The sequence below is a fragment of the Vombatus ursinus genome, unplaced genomic scaffold, assembly GCF_900497805.2.
Source record: "Vombatus ursinus unplaced genomic scaffold, bare-nosed wombat genome assembly UNPS02014798.1, whole genome shotgun sequence".
NCBI classification, from domain to species: domain Eukaryota; kingdom Metazoa; phylum Chordata; class Mammalia; order Diprotodontia; family Vombatidae; genus Vombatus; species Vombatus ursinus.
Window position 1 is genome coordinate 61100176 of NW_020954576.1, and position 12082 is coordinate 61112257.

General features: G+C 39.7%; 1 protein-coding gene across 7 annotated transcripts in view; it reads right to left on the minus strand.

The window, feature by feature from the left end:
- Positions 1-2940: 2940 nt before the first annotated feature.
- The window catches only part of LOC114050137 (signal-induced proliferation-associated 1-like protein 2), a 257408-nt gene continuing 248266 nt past the window's right edge, over positions 2941-12082 (minus strand). For all 7 annotated transcript variants that reach the window (XM_027871725.1, XM_027871723.1, XM_027871722.1 and 4 more), the window contains 3 exons: positions 8857-8980; positions 4573-4654; positions 2941-3236 (listed from right to left, as the gene is read on the minus strand). In XM_027871725.1, coding sequence (XP_027727526.1) covers positions 3090-3236; positions 4573-4654; positions 8857-8980 — 353 coding nt within the window. In that variant the 3' untranslated portion in view covers positions 2941-3089. The remainder of the gene's footprint in view (positions 3237-4572; positions 4655-8856; positions 8981-12082) is intronic.

A 12082-nucleotide genomic window follows, 5' to 3' on the forward strand; every position in this document is an offset into this window, starting at 1 on the left:
ATTTTTATAAATAATGATACAAGAAACCTTTGCCAAGGACTTAAACCTCCATCTGTAGATGCTTATTTATACAATTGCTCCTTCAGAACCAGTAGTAATTTGGGAGTGGCAGATATTCATGAAAACACCGGGATTGGATTTGACCCCTGCTCTTCCATGCACCTCTTCCCTCTTCAATGATTTCACTAGATAGGAGACTGTGATACCCAATACTAGTGCCAAAAAGCTTGATGGGTATTGATGGATCGGCCCATGGTTGTCTAACCTTTGAATCTGTTTCATTAACAATTGACACTCAGCCTTGCTGCCACATGGCATTTGCATGCCAAGGGGGCTCATTAGCCCCATTTACATTTGTTTCATAAAAAAAAAATGGCTCTTTGCAGATTTCAGGCAATGTGAGCTATAGTGAATGAAAACCAGACATCAGCTTGTACTCAGAGAGCACAGATGCTAACAGCTGTATCAATGCTTTGATTACTCAGATCTCAGAGAGTAGTATAGTTTCTGACTTTAAAATAAATTCTGAAAGAAAGGTGATGAGGATCTGAAGTCCTTTTTTATATGACTGGGGGAGGGGTGGTTGTGCAGGGCTTGGAACCCAAATGCAGGAATGTGACCTTCTGGGACAGCTGTGCCCAATCAATTTAGAACTCCATAGGACACAACTGACTTTTGTTTCTCAGTGTGCATCTAAGTCCTGTGATAATAGGGCAGGAAGCTTGTCCTATGAAGTTGCTTGGATATTAATGGTCAAGAACTATATGGTATTTATGCCATGGACTTTGGTAAATCATTCCCCAACCCGAGGATCACAAATGGATGTTTATCACTTTCCTTCTCTCTACACAGACCTTGAGGATAGTTGTGAGGACAAGTAACTACCCCTAATTAGGCCAATTAAGTGCTTTTGGTCCCCCCCACAGCAGGAGTTTTCTGTCAGCTCTGACCACACAAGAGATAATAATAATAGTTAGAATTTATACAGCTCTTTTACATTTGCAAAGTGATTTTAGAATCTCATTTTATCCTTACAAAAGCCCTGGAAGAGGGCTGATATTATCATCCCCATTTCACAAATGAGGAAACTGAGGCACAGAGAGGTTAAGTGACTTGCTCAGGGTCACACAATTAGGAATTGTCTCAGGTCATATTTGAACTCAGATTTTCCTGACTCCAGGTCTAATGCTTTACCCACTGCACCACCTTTTCCACGTTGAAACTAACAAGTGTTTTTTAAACTTGCTCTAGGCCTTTCCTGATTTCTCCTAAATGCCTCTCTGCTGAAATTACCTTATATTTACTTTCTCTATATGTCTCTATTTATCTGGGAACATGCTGTCTTCCCTAGTACAACCCAAGCTTCTTGAGGACAAGGGCTGTCTTAATTTCTGAATTGGTATTCCTAGTGCTAGGCAGATGGGAAGGACAGAGATGCTTTTTCATTCATGTGTTTATTTATTTACTCGTTCATGCAAAAGCTTTTTTTTTTATTTTCTCAGGATTGAGGAGATAGAATTAGGCAACAGTCCTCTCTAAGTCAGCTCAGGAAGGAGAACATGAGATCCTCCAGCAACGCTGCCTCAGAGGGCATGTCACAGATGAAGAAACTAGTGATCTTATGGGTTCTGCAATAATCCCCTTAAGTCACTCCATCCTATTTGCCTCAGTTTCCTCATCTGTCAAATGAGCTGGAGAAGGAAACGACAAACCACTACAGTATCTTTGCCAAGAAAACTCTGAATGGGGTCATAAAAGAGTCAGATAAGACTGAAATGACACTGCCACCACCACCACTACCACCACCACCACCACCACCACAACAACAAACAAGATTTCTGAGGAACAGACGATTCTGATCCAAACAGAAAAATGAAAAAGTCAGAGTCCACACCCACTTGAGTATATTCATTTGTTGATTTTTTAAAACATTTATTAAAAAAGCAAAAGGTATGTTCCTCTCAAATAAAACAATTAAAAATGGTAAAGCAGTAACAAACAAATTGTATACTAGCAGCATCCAATTGTTAGAATTTTCTCTCCACTCCTCAAGTCATCTTAGCAAGTTCAGTGATTTTCGAGCTTGCTGCTAACTGCCCTCATCATCATAGTGCAGATAAAATCAAACTTTATAAAATTAACATTTTAAGGTTAAATAAGCTTAAATAAGGATGTTAAATACAAGACACTTGATCAAAGCTTCTGTACAAAGATAAACAAATTTTGGCATTGGACAAGGGAATCTTGCTGGCTCACACCATATGTGAGTTTTTCATAAGTAAGTGGTATTGTACTTGTCTTTTTCCCCCCAGTGAAGCAACTATACAAAAGTGAGCTAAGAGTTGAAGCAGACTACCCAGTGAGCCATTTACAAGGCATGTGTAGCTTTAAAAAAAATCAAAACACTGTTAATATTCAGGCACCATTTGTTCCTGCAAATAAATATATCTCTAATGTAACTGCATCCAACCTAGTGTTAAACACATCAGTGCTAACTTTTGATTTTTCAACACAGCTTTTGTGACTACTCACTATACCTCCATTCTTATTGCTATGACAATGTGATTGTGGAAATTGAACTACTGTACAGCCAAAAAAATAGAGCACCTTTTAACTTTAAAGTATATGTCTGGTTATTTGTTTTAATCTTTATCTTACAATACTGAAGCCCCAGTTACCATAGATTGCTTTAACTTCTCACCAGGTCATCTGAACTATAGTAAATCAAACCGAAACTGTTGTCCCTCTTGAAGTAAGCCCAAGCACCGTATTAGTTGAATTTAAATGAGAGGTCTAAACTGACATCGGGAATTACATTCATCTTCAAGCCAGGAATTACATTCATCTCCACACTCACGTCTGCTGCTTTCTGTTGTTCTAAGATGGCTACCATGAACGAGGTCCGTCCCTGCCCCCCCCCACCCCCCCCCCCACCCCATCCCCAAACCTTGCCTGGATGAATGGTGTTGGACAGAGCGGAAATAGCGGAAACATCTAAAAACTGATTGTAAGCACAGTTAAAAATCAGATTTTTGCTACTTCAAATGGATAGAAGCGCCAACAGCGGTTCCTGGCTAGATATCTGGAAGTTAAGATTTCTTCTCAATGGTATTGAAAAACCATTCTGTGAATTTTCTCAGTTGAGCTGCTGCTGTTTGGGATTCTTCCTGAAGTCTCATGTTGTCCTGCCTCAAGTGCTGAACTTCGGCCTGGAGAACAGCCTTGTCCTGTTTTTCCTGTTGGTGGTAGAAAAGCAATCGAGTCAGCTGAAATAGCCAATAAGCTAATATCTTGCTTTGGAGACTGTGTTTGTGATGCATTGCAGACCAAGGATTCAACTTTGAAACTTCTGCCAAGAGGTGGCCTGACTTTATCTGAAGGCTGCACCAGCAATCAAGAAAAAGGAAGACGGAAAGCCATTCTATCTCCTATATTCTACTTTGTCTGGGGGGGGGGATGGTGCGGACAGAGGGGAAGACGACATATGTATTTGAATTGCTTTAAAAATATTTGTTTTTTGTTGAAGTCCTGTGAGACTGTAATTAGAAGATATACAAACTGTACAAGACTTTTTATACTATGAACTATATCTATTTAAACCTACAAAACTGGTAGCAATATAGTTAGGATGATAAAATAAATAGTTGGACATTTCATTCCCACTTTGTTAATTGGTTATACCTTGTTTTCATGACCTTACTGAAAGAATACACACGAATACACACACACACACACACAGCTAAAATATTCAGGATTTCAGAAGCTTCACCTCTAACCTTTTAAAAGTTGGTGTGTCACGCGACACAAAGTGCCAACTGGCAACATTCCTTTTTTTATAAAGGAGATGGATTAAGTCTTGACCTGGGGTGAGGGACCTGTGGAGGTAGGGAGGGGGTGGGATAAGATGTGGCGACACCAGCTGGTCCTGACCATTACCAAAAGAAATGAGTTCTAACTCTCATGTTAACATATCCTTGATTTCTATACAGGAGAAGCTAACTGCACACAGAGTGAAGTTCGAGGCCTATGTGTTGAAGGCCTCAAAGATGCCAGCTGAGTATTCCCAGGCCCCTTGGCAGGCATCAGTCTATCTTCTGCCAGCTGACAAAATGCAATCTCAGTAAATACTTGTTGAATTGGGATGAAAAGTGCTGGATGGTTACAAGGGTTGGCTCATGGGCTGCTTTACTTAATCTCTTATGGAGCGGCCTTGGCTATACTCGGGGCTTATCCCTATTTGGAGTTAAAGCCTCCAAAATTTAACCTTTATCTCCCTAAAGATACATACTGGATGCCCTCTCTTTACCACCCCCAACGAATCTACCCACACCCAAGGAAAAAAAATCTTGGTGTAGTTTTAAACTATTGAAGCTTAAAACCGCACTAAGACTTTTGGGACAATTTGGATATCAATCCCTGCTAAAAATGAAAGGGGTCGCAGGAAAATCTAAAATATCAATTAATCCAATCCATGAAACACTTAACAAGTACATGGCATGCACACTATGCTATAGATGTATTACAGCCAACATCACTGGCAATAATATGTGAGCTGACGAGAGACTGCTTTACCTTCCGGAGGTCAGTCTGAAGTTGTCGAAGAATCAATTCTAGTTGATTAACTTTTCCAGTCAAAGTTGATGGAGAACGCTCCCTATCAATTGATATAATAGAGTAAGGAAGGATGAAGTCAAATGTTAAAATTCAATCATTATTTCTTTTTCTTTTTTTTTCTTTAAAACTTAACTGAAAATGATTTATGTGATTATAGCTCAGGTCAAAAAGAAAAAAAAAATGATCCTGAACCAACCAGGCTACTAACTAGGAAACATGCTGTTATGTTTTCCCCACTAAAACTCTGCCCTGAGTTTCTATCTACTAAACAAGTATTCATATTTTCTCCAGGTAGCATGTGTCTGGGAAGGAAGCCAAGACCTCAATCAACTCTTAGTAGACTTAAAGGGACATTGAAGCTAGCTAGCCCCTCTCTCTCTTTTGGTTTGATAAAAGAATATTTTATTTTATAAAATAACTTCCCTAAGATTATTTTATATATCAAGTGTCCTGAGTACATTTAATATATGATTCTGCTTACAAAAATTCTCTTTATGGAGTATACATAAAGAGCATTATGGTTCAGGTTGGGGATTGAACTATATGACTTCTGAAGCCCCTCCTAACTTAAAGGTACTACAATCCTAACACACCTTATCCTGAAAATAAGACATACTTATATTTGGCATTGTTAATTTCTTTTAAAATATTTTAAAAATAATTTTTTAGATCTTTTGCTTTTATATAACCTACATTTCTCACTATGATCCCTCCTCTATCCTCTCCCAAAGAGCAATCTTTATACTAAGAGAAAAAAATTACACAAAACCAAATAATATATAAAAAAAACTGATATTATGTAGCATTCCATGGTCCCAATCTCTGCAATAAGGGTGCTGAAGTGTCTTCTCACATCTTTTCTTTGGGACCAAATTTGAACATTAAAATTTCATAGAATTGCTTCCTTTGTAATTGTTCTTTCCTCTAACATTACCGTAGTCACTGTATATATTGTTTTCCTGGCTCTATTTACTTCATTTTTTTATCAGTTCATATAAGTTTTTCCATACTTCTCCACAGTCACTATATCTTACAGCACAGTAATACTCCACTACCTTCATGTACCACAATGTATTTAACCATTCCCCAATCAATAGGCATCTAGTTTGTTTCCAGTTCTTTGCTAGTACAAAAAAGGACTGCTATAAATACTCTGATGAACATGGGGGCCTTTTTTTTTTTTTTTTGGCAAGGCAATCTGGGTTAAGTGACTTGCCCAGGGTCACATAGCTAGTAAGTATCATGTGTCTGAGGCTGGTCGTCCTGACTCTAGGACCGGTGCTCTATCCACTGCACCACCTTGCTGCCCCTTACATGGGGCCTTTCTTTGTGTCACTGACCTCCTTGGGATATATGCCAATAATAGAATCTTGAGTCAAAGGGGATAGACATTTAATTATTTTCTTTGCACAAGAATTTTGAATTCCAAAGTAGTCCTCGCTTTTTACAGAGGGAAAAAACAAAACAAAACAAAAAAACAAAAACAAAAAACTGAGGCACAAAGAGTTGACTGATGTAATTTGCCCACGGTCACACAAAGCTATTCAGTGTCTGAGATGAGATCTGAACCCAGACCTTCCTGATTCCAAGTTCAGTCCCCACTCCATTACACCACTATGGTCTCTCTTCCAAAGGATTTTAAGCAACACATTGCTAGACAGTGGGTAAAGAGGCTGCCCTGGGAACCAGACAATGGACTAAGGGTTTCTGACTCATCTCCTCCTCTTTTACAGGAATACTCTGAGGACTCAGTAAGTAAAAAAAAAAAATGCAAATTCCCCTTGCCAGTGGCTCAAGTTCCCAGGAGACAGTATTAGGAGGAGTGATGATAGCTGTCTTCCAGTATTTGAAAGCCTGTCAAGTGGAAGAGGAGCTAGGATGACTCTTTTGGGCCCTGGAGGGTGGAACCAGGACCAGGGCTAGAAGATGCAAATGAGAACTGCCCAGGAGCCGGTCCACCTCAGGAAGTTGTGGCTCCCTCTCCCTGGAGTCTGTTGGTTTGTTTATTTATCTAACCTGACCAGGGATGATGGCAAAGGACTCCTGTCAGGGTGAGGGTCTGAGAAGATGACGTGCAGGTGATTGTGCAGGAAGGAGGTAACGTATTTGTTCATATGCCACAAACCTAGCTGGGGAAATGAGGAGGCTGGCTCTCCCACCATAATGCAGATTATACATGGTGGGGTCATTAGTCAGGATCACAGGCTAAAGGTTATGGGGGGGGGAGGGGGCTGCAGTTGTGGATGGATTTGCCTGCTCAGCAGTGGAGGCAGATGGAGAGCTGGCAAGTGAATGACAGACCAGCAAGGTGTTTCTGCCTGGTGCCAGGACGGTGATTTAGGTGGCAGACTTTGACTCTCAATGACGTCACTTCTCTCTGTCACTGAAGTCCTTCCCTTCTAAGACAGGCTACCAGAGGCATCTCCTTAAATTCTCTGTACAAGTTTATGTGTCTCGGCAGGCAGTGGACCTGCTTGCCAGGTGCGGCAGGGAGTAATCATTTGTATGGCACCCGCTTTGTGTCAGGAAGTGTACAAAGCACTTTTCCCAAATATTGTCTCATATGCTATGATATCATTATTATTATTATTATTCTCATTTTAAATGATGAAACAGAGGAAAACAGGGGTTAAAGTGACTTGCCCAGGGTCAAACCCATCTAAAGTCATAATGTCAGGTGCTTGCTTAGCCTAATTTGGTTTCTTATTTGGGTTCTTAAAGCCAGAGAAATTGTATCTGTGTGAAAATTATTCTCTTGCCTGGACTGAAGTGCTTTATATCTGTCCCAAACACTGGTTACATCAACAGAAACTGAATGTTAATTCACAAGGAAAAATAATGGCTGGGAATGAGATTCCAGACACCTTCTGGATCAAAGACTCTCAGCTGTTTAAATTGGAACCTACGCTGAAGTCTGTACAGGTGAATTTTTGAGCCAGTTGTTGCTCAGATATTCTGTCCCTGAAGTCTACCTGAAGTGGATTGCTGGAGAATCTCACATTCCAATGGGACGGGAGCAGGGGTGTACTCCCAAACATTTAGTAACTGGTTTGGGAGAGGCGCACTTTTAAGTTTAATCTGCATGAACATTTTATCCATTGCTTTCTTAAGTTTAGACAACCAACAAAATAATATAAATCAATAATAATAAATATAAATATAATAATAAAAACCATAAAATCAAGCACTGATTTGTAACATTTGTAACATTTGTTGATTTGTGAGAGGTAAAAGCTCACTATGAAAATTTTAAAATTGGCTCTTGTGAACTGGTTCAGGTTGACTCCAGCACATCCCTGGATGGCAGAACACCTATCACTGTGTATTTAACCTTAAAATGTTAATTTTATAAAGTTTGATTTTATCTGCACTATGATGATGAGGGCAGTTAGCAGCAAGCTCGAAAATCACTGAACTTGCTAAGATGACTTGAGGAGTGGAGAGAAAATTCTAACAATTGGATGCTTCTAGTATACAATTTGTTTGTTACTGCTTTACCATTTTTAATTGTTTTATTTGAGAGGATCATACCTTTTGCTTTTTTAATAAATGTTTTAAAAAAATCAACAAATGAATATACCCAAGTGGGTGTGGACTCTTTTTTATTTTTCTGTTTGGGTCAGAATCGTCTATTCCTCAGAAATCTTATCTGCTGCTGTTGGTGGTGGCGGTGGTGGAGTTATTTCAGTCTTGTCGATTCCAGGACTTTATTGACAGCACTGTCCTCTTCCTTTCTAAAGATCTTGTGGATTATTTTGTAAATGAAAATTAGCCTTTCCTTATGGAAAGACTCAAGGTCTGAAAACTTTCCTCATTCTAGGTCATTTGTTAAAAAAAGGAAATAAATTTACACCCAATGTTCTTTTTAGGCTACTGCTCTCTGAAGGGGATGCTCAAGATTTCTTTTAAGAATAGGAGTAGAGAGGGCAGCAAGGTGGTGCAATAGATAGAGCACCGGCCCTGAAGTCAGGAGGACCTGAGTTCAAATCCGGTCTCAGAGCAAACACTTGACACTGACTAGCTGTGTGACCCTGGGCAAGTCACTTAACCCCAATTGCCTAAAATAAATAAATAAATAAATGGGAGGAGAAAACCAGGTGGGCTTACATTAATTTAAAAAAATATGCTACCATGACTTCTAAACCAAAACAAAAATGGACAAGTCAGAAGGATATGACTTATCTCGGTCCCCTGTCCTCCCCTCTTCCACCCAGTCCCTACTCCCTATAAAAGGTTACTTACCCATCTGTATCCATGAAATCTTTCCCATTGGCTGGGTCTACACATAAAGATAACTCTTGGGTTCCCTCCAAGCCCTGCATATGCTGCATATCTGTCAGGGTGCAGAAGGACGCTACTCTCTGATCTAGAGAGGGAAAGAACAGACACAAGGCTTTTGATTAGCTACAATTAGGTTAGGCAACATTTCCTACTGAAAATGAATCCACAGGCTAATGTTCAAACAGTTGGCCTTAAAAAAAATAAAGCCCACAAACTAGTTCTAGTTAAATCCTGTTTTGGTTTAACCAGGCAAGCCATCACACATCCTGAAAACATTATGGTTGGTTGTCCTTGCCAGCCAGAGCAGCATATACATATCAGAGCTATGAGGATGGAGCTATTGTAGCAAAATGCTTTCTTAAATCCTCAGCGCCCAAAGTGTTCACTTTTTCGTGGAATGAATTTGTTTGCTAAGTTCATGCTCATTTATAAAAAATTAGAAGACTGGTCTTCTTAAAATGCCTGATCCTATCTATCCCCTCCCCTTCCCTAAAAAACAAAAAACAAAAACAAAAACCAAAAACCAAACCAATGGGAAAGACAATTTGAGCCACAAACGACAGGGTCCACCTTCCCTTTTGCTTTCCCAACCCTCAGAGCTCGGATAACCATGCAGACGTGCAGACATTAGCAATATAAAGGAAAGTTTACGAAGCATCACGAGCCAAAACGATCAACCCCAAACCATCACCTAGATAGGCTGTGTGGTGACAGACCAGACCAAGCTCTTCATCTGAGTCAAGACCTGTAATAAGATTTAGAATTTTCCTATGAACAAGATCTCTAGACTCGAGAATCTCTGGAGCCCTTATGAGGCTCAAATAATTGTCACATCAAATGCAAATCATGCTCATTAAAAAAAAAAATCCAAGAAGCCCTCAGTGCTTGTAAAGCCAATTTTTATGTAATGCTAACCATGCTGGTTATATTCTGCATTTTTTACGGGGCTGCCCTGGTCTTAGAAAAAAGGCACCCCCCCCCCCCCACACACACAAGAAAGTGTGAATACACACCACTTTTTAAGGTTTAGTTAAATGACACACCTGGACATCTCACTCTATACACATGGAAATTAGGAAAACTAAGAGATAAATGGTGTGATCCAAATACTAAAAATTTAAAGGAATATCAAAGTGAATAAGATTTCCAATATTTAATAACCATAACTGCTTCTATAGTCTAATTTGATCACAAAGCCCAGCTAGCACTGACAAGTTGTAAGATACCAACTCAACATTTAAGAAGCTAAGGTACATGGGGGAATATGATAAACATGACAACAGAGACTGGCACACCCAACCGATGAGGACATTCATGGAAAGGGACTAGTGTGGGGATACTGGAATGGTATTCATAAAAGGGTTCACTTATATGAAGAGGTAGGGGGAAAAAAGGCAGACGAGTATCTACTGAAGCCATTTTCCTTTTTCCACCGATATGCCCTTTCTTCAAGTCACCAGGTTTTTATGCAGGATTCAGGGAGTAGAAAGCAGGTGTATTTATGCTGCTGCAAACTTTCTTAGGTGATTTGATTAATGGCCAGGAAAAGATATTTGGATGCATGTCAGTGGTTCTTTGCTCTTAATTTATTCCCACTCTACTTTCCTCCCTGGCTGCTGAGTGAGCACTTCTAATGAGACCTCTGACTTGTTGGGTTTATGGAGGGTCACCAACTTTTAGTTAATTAAAATGGATGGCAATATCAAAGGTTGCTTGTAGTCTCTGCGGCAAACCATGGACTCCAAAGCTGCTAACACAGTGCTGTGAACCCAGCAGGCAGTAATATGTTCCTGCTGACCAAAAAAAAAGTTGTACAAAGGGCAGGCAGAACCATTAACAAAACAACAGATTTTCAAATAAAGTGTGATTTCCTTCTTCCTAAAAATGACTTTCTAAAACCAGAACCCCAAGCCTACCTTAGATATCTACGTGCTTCAATCATTTCAAGTCAACTTCTATATTATGAGAGTTTCATACAAAGCCATAATTTAAGAGTGGCTACTTTTATACATCAATTTCTTTGGAAAAAAGCAAATTGTGTTCTGTAGTTTCTAACTTGATACTGGAAGCCATTTGGCTTTTATAGATCAGAGAACGATATTTGTAGGTGAATAATAAATATACAATGTTTGTAACAACCATGGTAAAATCTGATTCTTTTATAATACAATGATAATAAAGCTGAAATTATTCTATCATCACCAAATGTATTTTACATTTCAGAATGAATATAAATGAGGAGAAAAGGAAATGGTGTCTGGCAGAATGTGTGAATAAAGATGATTCTTAGGCCAATGTACCTCCCTGCAATATATGCAATTTAAAAAAAAAAGCATTTGACTGAATCACTCATGTTTTCTGCATTTCAATAATGAAAAGAAGCCCTTTTATTTGGGGTGTTTAAGAGATGTCCTAAAAAGGAAAGCCTTGTGGTTGAAATGAAGACAACCCCCCCAAAAATGAGACAGCAGTCAAAAAGGGAAGAATAATAGGGGGCAGCCCAATGAACTTCTCACACTTGGGCCGGGATGGGCCCCTCCAAACTGGGGCAGTCCCTGAACCCCCTTATAACAGGGCCAGAGCTGACACTTCCAAGCTTGGCATACTTCCTGCTGGGTCCAGGATTAACATCTCAAAGTGGGGTAGGGAAGGGACAAGGAAGGGATATGGCCATGGATGCTGCCAGGGAACCTCATCTCTAAGACAGTGTTCATGATGGTCGAGGACTCAGCTATGGGGAACTTAGGTAGTCCAAGGGTTAGGTCATTTGGCTAAGATGGTGGTGACTGCTCAGTTCATTTAGGAGGTGATGGCCAAAACGGCTTAAAGGTTTTGTTAGGGGGTAGGAGTAGGGAAATAGAGGGGGAGATTCGGTTCAGGCAGGAAGACTGGCTTCCCAGCCCTGAGGCTATAGGCAAGGAGAAACCAATGGAGTAGGAGTATGGAAATCTCTTGCAAAGAATGTTTCAAGTATAAAAGTTTCTAGATGTGAAGGATTTCAGAGAAGAAAGAAAAGGTTAGTAAGAGATTGGAGGAGAAACGACGAGTGAGGAATTGATGGCTTGTTGGATAAAGAAAGACTATACCTGAAAAACCAGGTTTTCCTTTCCCACAAAAAAAAATAACAATGAGGCCCAGATCAAGCTATTCTACCATCACAGGGTACATTTTATATCTTACTGTGAAT